The 19,117-nt window shown below is 43.8% G+C and overlaps 1 protein-coding gene across 8 annotated transcripts in view; it reads left to right on the top strand.

Annotated features, from left to right (window-relative positions):
- FGD3 (FYVE, RhoGEF and PH domain containing 3) overlaps nucleotides 1-19,117 on the top strand; it is a 109,154-nt gene that overhangs the window by 10,829 nt on the left and 79,208 nt on the right. Inside the window, exon 1 of one of the 8 annotated variants that reach the window (XM_064668127.1) lies at nucleotides 17,885-18,043. The exons of 4 other annotated variants lie outside the window; for them this stretch is intronic. Coding sequence is in view for 1 of the 4 variants with exons in the window: in XM_064668123.1 (XP_064524193.1) it covers nucleotides 18,220-18,244 (25 nt within the window). In the remaining 3 variants the exon portion in view is untranslated. Of the gene's footprint in view, nucleotides 1-17,884; nucleotides 18,056-18,204; nucleotides 18,245-18,416; nucleotides 18,597-19,117 lie in introns of those variants that run through there. 3 more of the 8 variants (XM_064668124.1, XM_064668123.1, XM_064668125.1) reach the window with 3 other exon arrangements.

Raw genomic sequence — 19,117 nt, 5'->3', positions numbered from 1 at the left:
ACATCTCACAACTGCAAGATTTGAGCCAGTTTGTTTAAACAAAAAAAAAAAACACAAAAACTGGAAGTCTGCACTTTTTCTACATTGTTATTTCTACGTTTATTTAATGCCAGTCGTGATAAAGGCTGATTTATGTAGGATTTGTAGCATAGCTCAGCTGTGCTGCAGCAGCTTACAGATAGCTTTGAAGTGTTTATAGAAGTTAGATAATGGCAGCATTTGGTGCTGTTCCTCGGCTGAAATATGCAGCATATTCAGTAAAGATCCTGACATCTCTGGTCTCTTATTTGGGGTTGGTTTAGGTGGGCCAGCATTGCTGCTCTCTCATCAGCCCCACTTATTCCATCTCTTCTCTGTGTAGTGCAAATACAAGGGCTAAAATCGAGTTAAATGCCTTTTCAGGTTTTGTTGACCACCGATATTAAATCTAACATGGTTTTTGGTTTGGGTTTTGCCTTGTAGGTTTGGATTTTATTTTTTTTTAAATGAATTGCTTTTTGAGAGAAATCAGGAGTATGACTTCCTTCCTTCCAGCCTGTTTTTCAGTGCAACAGTTGTATTCTAAATATTTGGTCCAGACTGGCAGATCCACACTCCATCAGGCAGACTAACTATTCCAGAAGGTTAATGCAAGCACAGTTTCTTCCTTCCCTCAACTTCTGTCGCACTGACCATGTAAAAAAAAAAACTACTGGTGTTTAAATTTAAATAGTTTCCCTTTGCTACTCTCCAAATTAGGAGCACTCCTGGAGCTCTTTGCTGCTGAGCCAACTTGCAGGTAAGTGAGCACCTGCATCTTTGGGACTGGCTTTGTAAACTAGGCTGAGATCTGGCCAGGATGGCTGAGGGTCTGCTGCCTGGGAGGATACAAAAATCTTTGTTACAAGTACTGCTTTGGGGGTGGATGTCTTGCTTTTTTTTTTCAGGTGTGTTTGGTTTTTAAGAAGACCTTCCAAAGTAACTTATGCATTGTGTACATACTGGAATAGCTTCACCCCAGTGGAGGCAAACAGCAGATCCTTGGCAGCGTGAGCTCAGCTTCAGTTTGCATTATACATTGGTGGATCCTTGGGTGGATTTTCCAATAGTTCAGTTGGGCTAACCCACTATTAAAAGTGGTCTTGCAATGTTTGTAAGCTTGGGTACACCATAGTTTTATGTCATGTAGCCAGGGTTACTGTAAAGTGACGTGTTTTCTGTTCTTTGTACACTCATGCTTAGTTTTGTGGTGTCATGGGCTGGACAATTGCCCAGTTTAAGGTGCTGAAACACTGCAGCACTAAGCAGACCCAGCATTGCAGAAGATAAAATACCTATCAGTGGCTTGTAAGGGAAAAAACACTCTTCTGAGTCCATTGGGGTTCAGTATATTCCTCTGCACTTAGATCCAGCTTTGTAAGAAAATAGATATTTATTTTATTTTCCTCACATTTAGGTCATAAGTATGCTCAGAGATCTGAAACAAATATAAAGTTTCCTACAAATCATGTGATTAGTGTTCTCTCCTCCAAATTCAAATGTTGGGTAATCCACAGATTATTTTTAAAAGTGTTTGAGGGTGCAGGTTGTAAAGTAATCTTAGTTTGAGATTTGGAGTGCCTAACAGTTAAGGACTGTCTTCAATATGTCAATATTTTTAGGAAAAAGCCCAGACTATAATAAATCGGTTTTCTATTGTTGTTTCCACACTCTAATTACAGGCTTGATAGGAGATTTAATCTTTAGGTAGCATGAAAGATTTTGATCCATAAGAGCAGGAAACGACAGGAAAAAATATTTATTGCCTATTACACCCATCTGTTCCAAAGCGAAAATAAAAGTAGGAACAAAGCTTTTTAAATTTTTTTCCCTTCATTTTCTCCTTTGTTAGATGGGGACGTGTTCATTACAGTGGAAGCTGGTTGAAGAGGTTCCTTTAGTGGTTCAGCTTGTGAAGAATATGGGTCCATCTAGAAAGACTAGGTTTCTTTCAGTTTGGGAGATGAGGAAAAATTGCAGCAGCCAAAGGTAACTGTCTTGTGGTGAATATAAGATGTTTTATGATCAGTGGCTCGGGTGGTTACATGAGAAGGGCAATGGGAAAAGTGGGATGCTGGATGCTGAAAAGTGGGGGAATTTGGGTTCTGCCAAAGAAAGGGGCTTTGTAGTGGTCCTGTTCTGTGGGGAATAGTCTAAACTGTTCTAAGCTGTTCTGGGGGTCCTGCAGGAAGTCACAGTGGTAACAGGGTTGTCTTGGCATCTCATAATGGCTGATCAAGTCTGAGAGAAGAAAAGCATTCTCTGCAGCTTCTGCAGCTGCTCACCAGTACTCCACTGGTGTTGCAGGAAACTCCTAATTGTTAATATTGTCAGGAATGCTTCCCCTGCCCCCTTCCAGCATTGCAAGCCTGAGTTAATACTGTGCTGGCAGCCAGCAGTCTTGGCACCAACACTAAAGGCCAAACTAGAAAGATGTATGTTTAAGGAATCTGTAAGATGTATGTCAGGAGAGGATTCCTTTAGCTGGGAGCTGGTGCCACGGTGGAGCTACAGCTTTTTGTACTGAATAGACTGGCATTTGACTGAGTCCTCAGAAGACCACGGATCTCCTGCACTGGAAAAAGTGGGTGTTGCAGGAAACTCTAGATACAGCCCTGCTAATTCTTGTAAATCTCTCAGCTTCTTTCCATGCCCCTAAACACAGGGTTTGCAATCCCTAATGGGGGGTGAGGACACCACATTGAAGTGGCTTTCCTTGGCACTGTGGGAAGACATTCCTTTGCCTTGAGCCATAACCCTGCAGTTCGTTGGGGAGGGCTCCTCTTATCATATATGCAGAGTTTGGAGCTTTTTATCCTTCTAGGACTAATAGCAAGACCATCTCTTTCTTCACTTTGGAGCACCAGGGGTAAATCCATAGGTGTTTATTTACTCATGGTGTACTGATGGTATGCCCAGTGGTACACTGATTTTTTTTTTTTTTTTTTGGCAACTGTTTTAACCTCTTTAGTTACTTAAATTATTTTTAGATTTCACCCAAAACAACTAGGCATGGAACTAGGAGGTTACTGGGAGGTAAGGTGCTGCTCTGTTGTTTTGGCTTTCTCTGCAGTTAAGCAGACCACCTTTTGCACTTGGTTGCCTGGCAGTTTTTAATCAGGAGAATCAGAAACTTGTCCTGTTTCAAGGACTTTCACTGTATAATTGAAGCAACCAAACCTTTAGATGTCAGTGTACAGTGCTTGCACTTTAATCTGACTGGGAATCAGCTACCTCTGAATTGAGCTTTGAGGTAATGCTTTTCTGGTCTTTGTCAGCTCAGTTGGACCTCTGATCTACTGAAGCTTTTTGTATCTTCTGTACCTCAAGTGGGGCAGTTGAGAACTTTATTTGGAGTCTGTAAAAAAGAGGATTAGCTTATCTGAACTAAGTGGAAAACCCTGCTGGACGTGGGACGTTCAGCTTTAGGGCTGTGACTCGGGATGCAGAGGTGAGCAGTCCCTTACACACCTTTTTTCCAGTGGGTGCTGCCTGCTGGAAATCCCTGCTGAGAAGCTTGTTCTCACCTCCTCCTGGATAGCCTGGACTTCGTGGTTGCCTGTGTCAGGTTTGAGGGGAGACTGGCTTTGGCTTGTAAGGGAGGAGTATAAGCAGTTCTCGGCGTAATTTCGTTTCTGATTCAGGAGTGGGAAGCAGTTCTAGTTGGTATTGTCCTGGTTAGGATGTATCCTTAGTTTTAATGTTTAGCAGTAGGTTTTGCTTAGCTAAAACATTTACTTGGAGGTTAAAAATACCAAAGAAAGGGAAAATAGCTTTTGTTGGCTTTGTCTACATCAACAATAGCTGCAGCCTATAGAAGTGGATCTATGGAAGGAAGGTGGTGCTGAGGACCACCATCTGCCCAGGGTGTGTGTCTGAAGGGCTTTTTCACGAGGTCAGCTCTAGGAAGGCACTGCAGACCACATGCCTGTCAGCTGCTGTTGTGAGCTTGATGCACTCCCTCAATGCCTCTCCTCATTGCATTTCCCCTGAAGGGAGCACAGGTCATGCTTCAAGACTGTGCTGAGCTACAAACCACAACCCAGTAGCGTGAGGCGAGCTGGGACACAGCTTTATAAGAGCTCTCTGGTCAGAACTAAAACAGGGATGGTGAGACATCCACTGTCAGCCCCTGGAAAGCCTGCTCAGTGGGCTTGGACAGCCACTTGGTAGGGCCGTGCCCCAGGGCTCAAATTGAGTCTTGGCCACTCTTCTCTGTCCACACCTTTGATCTCACACAGGAAAGACAGCAAATTGATTCTGTATCTTTATGGGGTACTTTGCTCATCAAGTTGCCTTTGGATTAATGACAGAGTTGATGGAGTCTGACTTCATAACCCAGAATGGCTCAGTCTGACTGACACACACAGTGCAGCCACGGGGCCCGGTGTGTGACTGCCTGCATGGGCTGAGCACCATCCTGCTTGGCCCTCAGGGCAGGATGGGGGGCACTCCTCTGAGAGCAGAGGCTGCAGTGGGAGGATCTGCACCACCTACCCCAGCTGTGGCTGATGCCTCCTCACAGAGGGAGCTTTGAAGGGACAGGATGTGGTGTGGACCTCAGGCTGCAGGCAGTGCCTGGACCCTCCTCCTCGGGCAGGGGTGGGCAGCAGAGATGCCTGCAAAGAGTGTGTCCAGGTGGAGAACGACCTGCAGCAGGTGGCTTAGCTGCAGGAGGCTCTGAGGAGGCCGAGGTTCAGCAGCTGGTTCCAAGTGCAGTTTTCAGTGGACATGCAGCTCTCAGCCAAACAGCCAAAATCTGCCCCCCCCAGAACGCACCAGGGCAATAATGCAGAAGGATGGCAGCTTCAACAGCAAGGACCTGCAGGAGGAAGAGCCTTCCCCCAGAGCCTGAGGGGCCCTTGCAGAACCACTTTACCACTCTGCAGACTGGAGAGGAAAGACCCATCCATGAGGAGAGATGCTGGAGCTGAGCGAGGCAGTCCTGTCTACTCCCCGTGTCACTGACTGTTAGTCTCTGCTGGTGTTCCATGTGGGCACCACTGACATAGCCAGGAGCAGTCTGAGGAGTATCAAGGATTGCAGAGCCCTGGGAGTGGTGGTAGGGGACTCTGAAGCACAGGTAGCTTTTTCATCATTCCTCCCAGTCAAAGGCAAGAGGTTTGGAAGGACCATTTGAATCCGGCGATTCAACAAATGGTCATGGGACTGGTTCCCTTCCAGCCAGGGGTTCAGCTGCTTAGACCATGGGCCTTGCTTTGGAAACCTGGTCTGCTGGGGGCAGGTGGGGTCCAGCTGTCAGGGAAGGGGAAGAGCATCTTTGCTCATAGTCTTGCCAAGCTGGTGAAGAGAGCTCTGAACTAAGGCAGGAACGTCAATCCATCCCACTTCTACTGGTTTGATGCCAGTACCAGCAAGAGAAGCCCAGAGCCTGCAGAGGGATCACAGGTCAGCAGGAGAGCACCTGAAGGACAGCACAAAGGAATTGCAGCCACTCCAGCCAGTACATTGACTTCACTGGGGCCCAGTTTAAATTCCTCTATGCAAATGAACACAGCATGGGGAATGAACAAGAGGAGTGAAGAGCATGCACACACCTGCAGTTCTGTGACCTTACTGGCTGGGGCACCTCTGCTCTGGAGACAGGCTGAGACAGTTCAGCCTAGAGAAGAGAAGATTCTGGGGAGACCTCAGAGCCCCTTCCAGGGCCTAAAGGGGCTCCAGGAGAGCTGGAGAGAGACTGGGGACAAGGGATGGAGGGACAGGACAAGGGGGAATGGCTTTCCACTGCCAGAGGGCAGGGTTAGATGGGATGTTGGGAAGGAATTCTTGGCTGTGAAGGTGGTAAGGCCCTGGCACAGGTTGCTCAGAGAAGCTGTGGCTGCCCCATCCCTGCAAGTGTCCAAGGCCAGGCTGGACAAGGCTTGGAGCAACCTGGGCTGGTGGAAGGTCTCGCTGTCCCTGTCGGGAACATCTCACTGAAATGGGATGATCCGTGAGGTCCCTTCCAGCCAAAACCACTCTAGGACCTTAACAAACAGAGCCATGCTGTGGGGGTTGAGCTGCCTTCTCTGGCAATTGGCTTTTGCTGTGGTTTCAAACAGCTAAAACTCACTTTAGTGCCATCAGTGGCCATGACCCTTCACAATAAGGGATGAAATCACTTGACAGGCCAGGAAGATGCTGATGATTTTTCTACTTTGTAAGTTGATTAACACTCTTCTTCCTAAAAAACTGAAGTGTTTGCCAAAGGTATGTGCCCCATGGTTTACTTATTAAGATTGCTAATAATGTATTTCAAAATTAATGTCTTTAAAGGAATACATTTTTGGAGGGGGAGTTACTTTTAGAATTGAAGCATTAAAACTGATAGAAATCAATCTTCTCCTTTATTTATTTAATTTTTATCTTCTCTGCAGCTTTGTTACGAGTTTGTTGTAACCTCTCTTCTTGTCTGGGTCTCTTACTTCTCTTTAGTGATAAGAAAAGAGATGTGTGTTCTTTAAAATCATGATGTCAGAGCTGATTAATGTTGGTTGAGAGAGGAGCCTGGGATGTGTGTTGCAAAAGCACAGTAAGAAATAGGAAGTTTGGTTTCTAGTTAAACATTTGCTCTTTTATTTAAAGCTTTGTTGTGTTTTTACTGACCTTGATTAAGGCATCTGATTATTTTGTTATTTATCATTTTCTTCATCAGGGAAAACAGCTTGACATGTCACCCAGGATGACTTTTCCTTTAAAGCTTCATTTCCAGATTCAGGAAGTTAATTATGGATCTCAGATTAAATTAACAGAAAAAAGATAAAAATTGACTGAGGGTTTTTGATGTCTTTGCTGGAGACATACAGCTTTTTAGTAGCTTTCATAATGCTTTCTTGTAGCTTTTGGACAGAAAGTCATAAAAAGCTTGTTTCCCAAATTTCAGTGAGGTAAGTCCATCAAATCCCTGGATGTGTTGTGAGATGAGAGTCTTATGGCTGATCCTCTTCTAAACACCTGCGTCTGAAAGAGGTTTGTGCTTCTATTGTTTGCATCTCTGAGGTAAATATTGTCTCTACTTTGTTTATTTCTCCTTCCCTAGTGAAATTTGCTCTGAGAGGTTCTTCGGTGCAGTTCTCTGTCAATCCACCAGATGACACTTGATCCTTAAGGATAAAAAGATGAGTGGTCCTGCATGAAAAAAATCTGTATTCTGGTGTTGATTTAGAAAAAAATTCAGAACACCTTGTTTCCAAAATGTTTTCATATTGTACTTGTAAAATTGAAGGGGGGTGTATGGGAAATGTTTATATCCTCTACTTGGGCTTTTGGCATGTCCCATAGGCAAAAACTAAATGAGGGAAGACTTTTTTTCTAAAGGCTTTGAAGAAAACTGTGCAACAGGTTAAATCACAGTCATTCTCACAACTCTGATGAATTGTTGTTAGAAATGATGCTCCCCATCCCTGGAAGTGTCCAAGGCCAGGTTGGAGCAGTCTGGTCTAGTGGAAGGTGTCCCTGCCCGTGACAGAGGGTTGGAACAAGATGAGCTTCGAGGTCCTGTCCATGATTCTATATTGCTGTTGAATGAGAGGTTAGTGGTGAGAGCAGAGACCTCTCAGAAGGGTGTGTTCTTACCCTGTTAAATTCCCCAGAAGGGGCATGGTTTTGTGAGCCATTTGTGTGGTGGAGCCCGGGTGCCTTCGCAGGTTTTACCACAGTATTGACTGCAGTTACAAATATGTAAATGGTTTGGACACAGATTTGTCAAAGCAAAGTGTTTTCTTGAACACACCCCCATCCACGATGGAAAGCCAAGTGAAGGTGATTCTGTTTTGTCTCAGTGTGGAGCTGAACTCCCTGTACAGCCGTGGTGTGATAAGGTAGAGGGTTAATATTCAGTGTTAGCACACATCTTCTGTGTGTGTTTTGGTGAGCAGTGGAGACAAAAAAAAAAGAGCCAGAAATTTTTGCTGTAGCAATATTTCTCAAGGCAGCAAAATAATATGTTGCAAAGGGTTCTGGGTGATATTTTTATTAACCTGGACTCGGGCCATCAGATACCAAACTTGGAGTGAGCACCAGGAGGCTCAGAAGTGATGAGAGAAATGGGGCTCAGATCGTGGAGGCACAGACCTCCTCAGGTCCGTGCCTGTACCTGGACCCACTTCAGCAACACCTTTGTGCACCTGCACCAGTTTCTCACTGCTGTTGATCCTAAGAAGCAACTCCTAATTAGAGAGCAGGAACTAGAGATAGGTTGTGTTTAGCTGTTCTAGTTCAAACTGTGTGGTATTTAGGAGGTTTATAGATGTGTGAAAAGGGCTGGTGGCTGGTCTGTGAGTAAAAGGCATAATTTTATGTGAAATAATCCACCTCCTGAAAAATAACTTAATTTGTTGCAGCTTTTGCTCTCTTCATGTCTTTTTCTTTACTCTCTGCTGAGCCTATAGCTGAAGTGCTGTGTTTTTTGAGTGGTTGGGAAATACCAAAACGTGGCACCTGACGCAATTCCCCAAAACTCAGCGTGCAAGGTGCAGGCAAGGGGGTGGTGGCAGCACCCATGGAGGTCTCTGCAGACCCACCAGGCACTCAGTGCTGTGTCTTGCTCTTTGAAATGACCTTTTCTGACGAGCAGTAAAGTCTGAAGAAACTAGACTGTTATGGGAAAACTTTGAAATCTCAAATTCAATGCTGGTATTTTTGCTTGTTTTAATTTTAGTAGAAATTATTAAAAAAACCCCACAACCTGATAAATCTAGTTTACTGTGTCTGTGGTAATGCAATATAACCTACTACTCTGGGTGACAAGTAATACACAGAAAAATCTGCAGAACAGGAATAAAGGGGAGTGATATTTCTTGCCTGGGAATTATCTGCTTAGAGATGTGTGTGTGTATCTCACAGATCTATAATGATATAATGAGAGAGCTCCCCTGATAAAACACTGACATGATCAGCCAGGGACATTGTAGTTTATTTGTTGGCAAGTCCACCTGTGTTTCAAATCTGTCTTAACATTGGGAAAATTGTGGATGGGTCAAGATGTGCTACAAGAGAGACTGTCAGGGTACCTTCCTTTAGATGAGAGGTGGACAGTCCTAAAGGCAGCATGGAAAGCTGTTAAACATCTGGAGGAACATTAAACTTTGTGTTTGGAGGGCTAACAAACTGGAAATCAATAGCTGGTACCTTTAGAGTTTAAAATCTGAGCTTCCCTTTGTCTTTTATCTTGTGCCCAGAGTAGAAACACATCCTCACCTCTCTTTGACTTAGCCCATGTCTCACACCTGGGTGATACATTAAGAGAGGAATTCTACATCTGATGGCACAAAAGCCAAGCTGGGATGAAATAGTTTACAGGCCATGGTATGCATTTGTTATGTTCCTTGCTGCTCTCCATCTTTCCTTTCCATCTGTTCCTCAAATACTTGATTTTTCACTTTCACTCTTCCCCCTCCCCCCTCCTTTTCTGATAATGTTCATGGTCAACTCCTTTGTTCCTCTTCAGTTTTGTCTCAAAACCCCATAAAAGAATTATACTGAAAACACAAAGCAGTAATTCTGAGACAAATGGAGCTTTTAAACTGTGCGTTCAAAAGAGGTTTGAAATTAAACGAGGGGAGTTTATGCATCCCTAATTAGAGGCAAAGCTAAGCGAGCATGACAAGATTTATTGATGATAAACCTCAGTCCTGTTTAAACATCTGCTGAAGCTCAACTTAATAAATGACAGGAGATTACTGCTGCCTCACATGCAGTTCCTGGGTGTCTGTGGGGCTCTGGAGGAGCTGCACTGTAGTGTTTTTGTGGGACCAGTCCCAGCAGTCCTGGGGCTCTGTCTGCTGTCTGAGTTTTCCTGCAAGAGTCCAGAAAGTCCCTCGTTCTCCTTAAAATCAACTTGTTTCATTACCAAAAAAAAAAAAAAATTCAAAATCTTCTCAAGGTGTACTACTGAAGGGGGCAAAAGTTGCATAAAACTGAGTTGTTTTCTGTTGGATTCAAGAGGATCCAAACAGGTCCTGAAGGCAGGCAGAAGGCTGCAGCGTTCCAAGAGCAGCAAAGTAACTTCCCTGAACGTGAACTTGAAATTACTTGTGCGGAAAATCACGTTTTACAGGTTGAGGGAGAGAGGAGCAGGACACCAGTCACGAGGGGGTTCGTGCAGTTCTGGTTTAGTGCTGTTGGCATTGACCCAAGGGCATGGGTGCTTTGTTTGACTCTACAGCACACACACACTTCTCACTGGGGGGAAACTTGGGGCTTCTGCCTTTTCTAGCTTCACCTGTGCCCTGCCTTTTTTGCCTCTAGTCCAACAGGTCCAAGTTTTGCTTTGTAACCAGTACTGTAGTTTTCCACCTTGTCCATACAGACATCCTCTTTTTTTTTTTTTTTTCATATTCATTTAATAATATGGAAAGATACTTCCTTGAGAAAATGTTGTGGTTTTTTTAAGCCAAGACTGCACTGCCAAATATTTGTCTAAAGGATGTCATTAGTATGGACAGAACAAACGATAACCAGCCCAAATCCAAACCTCTTGGCAGCAAACTACAACAAAGAGCTCTTTGGACTGTCTTGTGCTAAACATTGAAACCCGTGTGAGAGGCTGTGCTTAAAAGAACAACACTGAGAACAGAAGTCCAGGGTGCCATAAAACAGGCAAATTCGTGCAAGACAAGCACCTTCTAACCTTGTTCCTCAAGCCAGGATGTAGTTTTGTGGCTATTTGAAAAATAAAAGAACAAAAGTAAATCTTTCTCCTGCAAGTTTTGAGCTTGTTCTGTGTCCAGAGCAGCTCAGGCCAGGCTCTAGTCACAGAGAATTGTTGTGCTCAGTGCCCAGAACAGCAGCTGGCAAAAATCAGAGAATTCAGTCTCTTGATTTGTATTTCTTTGTCTGGGTCCCTTCAGCAAAAACTTGCGAAATCTCGGCTGGAAGGAGTTTGAATTTCTGTAATTGATATATTATTTCATGTCAATGGAAATGTTACTTCATGAAATGCTTCGGGATTTTTTTGGCGTTTCTTTTTAAACACCTTTTGTATAATAAGATTATTATTAAGCCTAATTAATTATGATTGAACACATTACAGAATCCAGGATGAAGGCTTTAAAAACTACAGGCTTGACTTGATTTTAATTTTGCAGATCTTTGTACAGGCACTGATTTTTGATCAGAAATTAATAGGATTTTGTTAATTTTTTTTTTTTAATTTCTGTCTATGCAGTTTTAACATTTCTCTTGGTGTGGAGCAAGATTTGCCATGCCAGGCAAGTGTGCTGCTGCTGGTTCCTGGCAAGGAAACTGGAGCATTTTTACCTCTTAATCCTGGTAGAGAAATGAGCAATTGAGTGAATTGTAACCTTTCTCTTTACAGCAAAGGATAAATTGAAGGGGAAAAGTAAAAGAAAAGACTTCTGCTTTGTTTTTCAGGAGAGCATACATACATACAGCTAATTGCAAAAGCTTGGGATAAAGCCTTGACTGTAAAAGCTTTTTTCATGAATCAGAAGTACAGCGATAGCCCATATGAAAATTGCTGATATAATCGTGGGCTCTTTGTTACTGTGCAGCTTTCCACAGACTAATTTTTTCCTTAACACAGGTTTGATGTTTCTGAATGAATTTGAAAACAGAGCAAGAGAAAGCAGAAGCCCACTGGGTCCACTTGGGTGTTTAAGTAGAGGACAGTGTTCTGCCTGCCCCAGTGGGAGATGCTGAACTGAGCCCAGAGCCAGCCTCCTTTTGTTCCCCACTGCTGGGCACTGGTGAGGCTGCACCTCAAATCCTGGGCTCAGTTTTGGGCCCCTTTACAACAAGAAAGACCTTGAGGTGCTGGGGGGTCAAGCTCTACTCCCAGGGAACAAGGGACTGGAGCAGAGGAAACAGCCTCAAGTTGCCCCAGGGAACGTTTAGATTTGATATCAGGGAAGTTTTCTTCACTGAAAGGGTGGTCAGGTGTTGGAAAGGGCTGCCCAGGGTAGTGGTGGAATCCCCACCCCTGGAAGTGTTCAAAAAATATTGATGTGGCACTTGAGGACATGGTTTAGAGGTGCTGGGTTGATGGTTTGGACTTGATCTTAGATGTCTTTTCCAACCTTAACAATTCTATGGTTCTATTGCAGGGTTCTGTCACCTTTAGTCATGAAGAATAGGCATTAATTCAATGAAACCTTCCAATTTTTTTGGCTAAGACTGCTGTATTACGGGATTTGGATGGGAATTGGCCCTTTTTTAGGGCATCCCATACTTACACATAGACATAGACTATACATACTTACACATAGACATAGACATACACATACACATAGACTACACATACACATGTAGGTTTCTGTTCTGGATAATACTACTTTGATAAAAATCTCTGTATGAGCCCACCTGCCTCTTTCTATGTGCCAGTGGATACCTTTAAAAGCAATTTTTAATGGAGTTGTGAAAGTCAGTCCAAGGCTCTTGTGGAAGACAAGACCCTTCAGCTGTTAAACCTGGAATGGCAGCAGTGGGATGACCCTGCTTCAGCATGGCATGAAGAGGAACACATTCTTTGAAAGACTTGAAGTTTTGCTTGGAAGCACCGATTTAAATCTGATTTCTTTGCAAGTACACTTACTGCTCAGCGCAGCTGAACCCAAAAGGGATAATACTGTGTTCTTTTTACTACTTCTTGCATGACATGCTATTGTGGTAGTAACTTCTCTGCACGGTGTCTGTCTCTGTGTGCTCCTTCACTTTGGTTTTTTTCCTGCAGAATTGCATATTCTGTTTGTGTTGGGCTGTGACTAATGCAGCCAGTGATGTTCTGCCAGTGTTCTAGCAGGGGATTCCCACAAGAATTCCCCTGCCTCTCCTGTGTGCCAGCAAGGAGTTGTGTGCACCAAGAACACCTGCACTTCAGTTATGTATTTTGTGGAGTGGGATAACAAAGGCTCATATTTGCTTCTTTTTGTCTGAAAGGATGCTGCCAGCTCACTAACTGGTGCTGGAGGGGGGTTAGCCCTGTCCCAGGAGCTGGGAAGGACTGGACAGGAGTCCCTGCTACAGTTCTGTTCCCGCTGTGAAACCTTGGCAACACTTTCCTCCCCCCCCTTCTTTCATTTTCAAGCATACTCTGTTTGAACTGTGAACAAAGCCTGTTTTTAGTAAGTATTTGTACAGGGCCTATCTCTCTGAGCCCTGCTTTCCTTTGGGATCGTTGGGTGCTTTTGTAGGAATAATAAAATTAAAATTGGACACCACTCCAACAAGCTGCTATCAAAGTGCTCTCACCAAGAGCTGCTGTTCCACATCCCAGAGCTTCCAAAAAACATGTGAGATCCCCAGAAATGTAGATGGCCAGTTAGCTACATCACATGTATACAGATATCCAGCTAATAGCAGAGATTCCTCTTCCTCACTGATGATTTCAGAACGTTCCAGAGCCGAGGACAATGTGCTGCCCCTGTGCACTGTCTGCTGTGGCAGCAGTGACAGGAGTTTTGGGAAGAAAATTGTTCATTCATATGTTATCTGGGAGTACATTTTGATTCCTACTGCTCTGAAAGAGATGATGCATAAAATTAACCGTGAACAATTACTATAACAGCAGCAAACTGCCTCTTTTTGTAAGTTTAAAGTTATTAAAGGGAGTGATTGTCAAGGTGTACATATATACATGCATGTATATGTGTAATGTATGGATCCATGTACATATGTATTAAAAATGAAGGATTAGATATAAAAATTTAAAAAGAATTGGCCTGGCTCATGCTCTTGCTAAAGCTGTGCTGTGTTATGCACTGTTCAGAGCACACAACTGTGGTTCCCCTCACACAAAGGCTATCTTTGTTTTTTGGGTGAAGTCATGGTCTATTTTAAAACTCTGTGTTTTAATAATGAAGTTCCCTGGAAACCGGAGGAAATGAGACCACGAGGTTTTGTCCTGATAAAAACCAAACTGGAAACTGCAAAGTCAACTGTGAATAAATGTGCATGTCATAGTTTATGGTTTCAGCTTTCCAGTTTTATTCCTCTTTTCTAAATGTTTCAGAAGAAATTACAAAGCTCCCATCAGTGACCTCACAGAAATACGTTCTGCTTGCTTTCAAAGCGTTTTCTGACAGTGGAGATAAAATGAGAGTGGGGAAAAGGCACTTCACACCTTTCATTTTTGTTTCTGATAGATGTCATTGAACTGAACTTCCCGAGCTCCTCGTGCTCCCCTCTGCTCCTCACTGCATTTCTGGCTCTGTTCTGGATTTTCTCCTGCTGTGGTTCCAGAGCAGAGAGCTCTGGGGACACTCAGCCTGAGGCTGAGAGCCTCTCACAAGTGTTTGTGCTTAAAGGATGGTCAGCACTGCCTGTCTGTTGTTGGGGATGGTAACAGTAATAATAACCTATTCTTAGTACAGTAAAATTTATACACCTGCTGGAAATGTGGTACGAAATGGCTGGATCAAAGATCTCTAAAGACCCATTCATCTGGCTTTATTGAGGAATATTTTATTTTGTTTTAGTAGAAAAACTACCCAACTAAACTAGATGAAGTTATTTGGGTGTTTAATCTTCTTCTGACACCAGTGATTTAAACCTCTCTTTTTTTACTGCAGGATCTTAAGGGGGAGATTATCAAATAAGTTGCAGAAATTTGTATGACCAGGGCAAATTTTTCTGTTTAGTGTGTTTAAGCTTAAAAAAAGCAAAGATGCTGAGCTCTGAAAGGAATGTATTTTGGCAGCAGAGGTGACTGACAGCAAAGTTATTTCCATTTTCACAACAGTTACTTGGTTCTCATAAGTTTCTCTTGCAACTGAACAGTGATAAAACCCCCTTTGCTGGCTTAATGCCACCAAGGAAACACTGTGTGGATTGAAAAGATTGTGTTTTAAAGGTGCCTCTGTAGTGATCAGAGATGCAGGAGGAAATAACAATTGAGAAATACTTTTTTGACTGCCATTCTAAAGCAGCAGTAGGGCAGCACCTTTAAGCCTTGTCAGTGTACATGGGAATTTTCCTGCTGCTACAGGAGAAGGAAATGCTGGACATTGGCAGATATGGGGCTTAAAATGTTGAAAACTTGAGGAGAATTGCGAAAAGTCATCTTTTTAAAAAAACCACTCTGGTTTCCTTTTTCAGGTGGCTTGGATTTAGGTTGAAATATGTGGAAAACCCGTGTGGCTCACAAAAGCACCCTGAGTTTTCTGTCTGTCCACACAGCCAGCTCTGCACGAGAGAAAATGGTAAAAATACACATTGCAAACCACAGAGTGTCCCCAGATGTACCAGGTTCCTCTATAAATCTCCATTTCCAAAGGCTAGTGTACCATTTCACCCTCAGTGGTGTTATTTGGGGACCAGATAACATGGTGTGCTTGTGCAGTTTTCACACAGATTAGCAGTTGCAGGTGGTTTTTTTTGGTTGGTTATTTAAAGTTATTACACAATTCAAAAAAACAAGGCTCTTTTGCTTGTGCCTTTATGGCTTGAGTGATTTATTGCATCTTCTGAGGGTTTGGGTTTGGTTTTTTTTTATTTTTGGTGCATGCAGCTGCTGATAGTATGAAAATACAGCAGTGCAAGTGTCTGCATCAGATATCAGTGTTGCAGGTGGGCAAGCTGACTTCTTTCCTTTGTTTCATTGGCAGCTTAATGTAGTTGTCACAGCATTAAAGGGTAAACAACAGGTTCCCTGTTTTCTGGGTACATGATTTGAAGTGTTAGTTTATCCTTAACAATGGCCTCTTTTTTTTTTTTTTTAAATGATATCTCTGTTCTTCCAGTGAGAGGTTATCAGTCATCAAAAAGATACCAGCAAGCACGGGATTAACTCTTCATTTCTTTGCATGTGCACAATTCTGATAAAAAGCTTCAAGAAGATTACAGGAGGATCACACAGTAAGAAATAGCTAGTCACTTGTCAGTTTGTTCCATTTATTATTTTGCAATGAAAGACTAAAGTCTGTTCTTCCCCCTCAGCTCTGCACATGTGATACCTTGCCTTGTTACTAGGAGACGAGGTATGATGTGTATCGTGTGTATATCCCTCTCCTGGAGGAGTTTTAGCCACGTAATCACAGGAATGTTGGCTGGTCAGTCTATTGCTATTTAGCTTTTAGAAAGTCTAAAATCAGTGATGCTTTTTTGTTTGTCCAGGGAGGCTTTGAAGAAATCTCCTGGCTGCCCTTCCCAGCCATGCATGTATATGTGTGATTTTTGCATACATATAAAAAAAAAAGTATTTTTTGACTTTTGATAATCAATATATGTTCTCCCTGAAATTTCTTGGTCTTCTGCTCTGCCTCAGTGTTTACCTTTGTCTCTCCCTGGCAGCTGCCTTTTCAAGAAAAGAATAATCCATCTGAGCTGCTCCCATGTGAGTTCTCCTGGTCTTGTTGAGCTTCCTTGCTAGTTGATGGTGTGGCTTTTAATCTGGTTTCCTGAGGAAGTGGGGTTTATGCATTGTGCTCTGTCCCTCCTTGCTCCTCAGGGTCATTTCAGAACAGGTTGAGAAAAGGGATAAAGAGCTCCAGAATAATTTTCTTTTCTTCTTTTTCCTTCCTGTTTTCCCAAAAAAAAGCATCAGGATGGCAGCTGCCAGCTGGACAGTGGGCACTGCACTGGTCAGTGCTTGCTGCTGCTGGGAGAGGGGGCACAGTGGAGAGCTGGCATGGTGTGAGGGGATGTGGCCAGAAACATGTGAGGGGATATGGCCAGAAACATGTAAGAGCAGGTCAGGTGAGCCCTGCAGAGCTGCTCCGTGGCTTTTGGCTGCAGCAGGATTGAGCTGCTCCAGTTTCTGGCTGTTGGGATTTTTAAGCCCTTTCAGCCCTTCCCCGGTGCTTGTTTGTAGCAGCTGCTGCTTTGTGGTGCTTTGCTGTCTTTGCATTGGAAGATTTAATTCTGCTCTTCCTTGAGTTTGTGTAGGAATTGAGATTGTGCCGTGAGTGAAACTTTCTGTGGGTGGTCATAAAGATGTGATGGTGAGGGCACCTGGAGGAGCCTGGGGAAGCAAGGAGAATCCTTCTGTGTGATCTGGGTTCCTTGTGATCAGCAAAACCAATTTTTACTGTGGTATCATAAGATCAGACTTGTGTTTTATTAGAGTTTTTGATTTGTGGGCTAGTAAAGAAATGTTGAAATTGTATTTGGCTGGGGAGGAAAACAGGTAGAAGTGTATGGGTTGGGCTGTTTGCTTTCTGCATTGCAGGGAGATGGACCTTCCCTCTGGGGTTTTTCCACTCATGGACCAGCAGTGTGTTTTCCATGTGTGTAACTGTAACATTACTTCATCTTCCTGCTGTGAGATGATGATGTAAAAAACGCGTTTTCATAATTTTGTCAGCTCAGATTAGAGCAGAAGTTGCTGCAGTGAGGGAGAAGTCAGGAGGGGACCTGGTTTAGGATATTTCTCCCACCAGTTCTCCCCTGGCCCCACATGGGTAGGAGATATCAGCCACTTCTGTCGAGGCACTGGGATTGGTTTAACAACAGGCTGATGCTCCTTATGAAGCCTTCCTGAAACTAGTCAGCCTTGCAACAGGTTCCACTTTGTCAACCAAGTTTTAATTGCAACTGAGCAGTAATTCCCATCTGTGCGAATCCCAGTATGTAAATAAAGTTTCTTCAGCTCCTCTTTGGAGGGCTCTTACACCGTGATTATTTCAACCAGCGTCCCCCCAACATCTGGGGGAAGTTCCACGCATTTCAACTCAGTGAAATTTGGTGAAAATGAAAGTGAGTGCAGGTGAAATTTAGAGTAGTAATAGCAAAGCACATTTTGTTCTCCTGGAGCAGAGTCCCAGGCAGCCTGGCTTTAGAGAATCTCCACCGAGCAGCAGCAGTTGCCATCAGAGAAGCCCCCTCCCCTTCCCACATTTATTTCCATGGTAACCCGGGAAAGGCATTCTGCAGCCTCAAAACTACTTTTGCTCTTTCATCATGCAAGCTGGCATTGTCAGGGGCTGAGTGTATCCCTACAGCTTTGAATGAATATGAAAAAAAAAAGGGGGGGGAGGCCGAAAAGCCTGGATTTCGCTGGGCACTTTTGACTTGGGAGGCCCCCGCAGCGGGACAGAACGGGCAATCTTCGAGTGACCTGGTGTCCGTACGGTGCTTAGTAAGGAGAAAACAGCCTCGCTTCACGGATTGCTGCCGGGGGAGGTTGGGGGTGATGGGGATGCCGTGTCTGGGGGGCGGGAGGGGGCAGATGGCGGGGCTGGCGGTCAGCGAGCATCCTGTGCAGGCTGTGCATCCTGTGCTCTGCTCCGGTGCCGCTCGCTCATGGAGCCCTTCATGCTTTTTTCAGGTATCCTTCAGAAAATGGTGTCTTATTACACAGCTGTGCCGTGTGTGCACAGCCCTTCCCTGCCGTGCGAGCGGGGGATGTTCGGGGCTGGTGGGCAGTGCGAGCGATTTAGTGGTGGTAGAGCGTTCGCTGCGTTTCCAGGCAGCTCCACAATGAGCTGTATTGATTTTACGCTTTTTAAAACCCGTATTTATGCGGCATTTGCGTGTCGATGTTGAGAGGATTTTATTCTGTTTTATTCTGAGGTCGTCTGCTCTCTGTGATAAACATGTGGAACTGGTAGTACTTGGTAAAAGAAAAACCAATTGCTTTGCAAACAGTGTCTGCAAATGGGAAGGAATGAAATGATGTTGTAAGTAATTATTTTTAAATATTCTGAAGCTGGTCCAAGCGTGGTCAGAAACATTTCAAATAGCATCCTCGTCTTGTGTGATAAATGGACTGGACAAATTAATCATTTGAATTTTCTGCCGATGCCTGTTTCCATGTTGTCTGAGTACCTGATTCACAGTGCAGGGAAGGTATTGATTAAAATATATCGGGGGGGGCTGCCTGATCAAAGGATTAGGTTGCCGTTTGAGTGGCGTGGGACTGGCAGGATTTTTTTCCCTTCTTTGCATTATTTGGTTGGGGAGGGGTGAAAATGTAGCTTTTTTTCTAAATGTATCTGAAGTACATAATGACTGGGGAGTCACCATGACAACATGGGGACCTGGGTCAGGCTTTCCCTCCATGCCTTTTCTGTTTTGTTGTTTTTAAAATATTTGTTATTTAGGCATTCTCTGAGGTATGTTTGAGGGAGTATCTTACAGCTCCTGTTGCTGTGGGACTTTTAATGACACCCAGCTCTTAAAATAGATGATGTTTGCAGGA

This window comes from Pseudopipra pipra, chromosome 11 (genome assembly GCF_036250125.1).
Source record: "Pseudopipra pipra isolate bDixPip1 chromosome 11, bDixPip1.hap1, whole genome shotgun sequence".
NCBI classification, from domain to species: domain Eukaryota; kingdom Metazoa; phylum Chordata; class Aves; order Passeriformes; family Pipridae; genus Pseudopipra; species Pseudopipra pipra.
The sequence above is the reverse complement of the archived record's forward strand: the minus strand, read 5'-3'. Positions and strand labels throughout refer to the sequence as shown.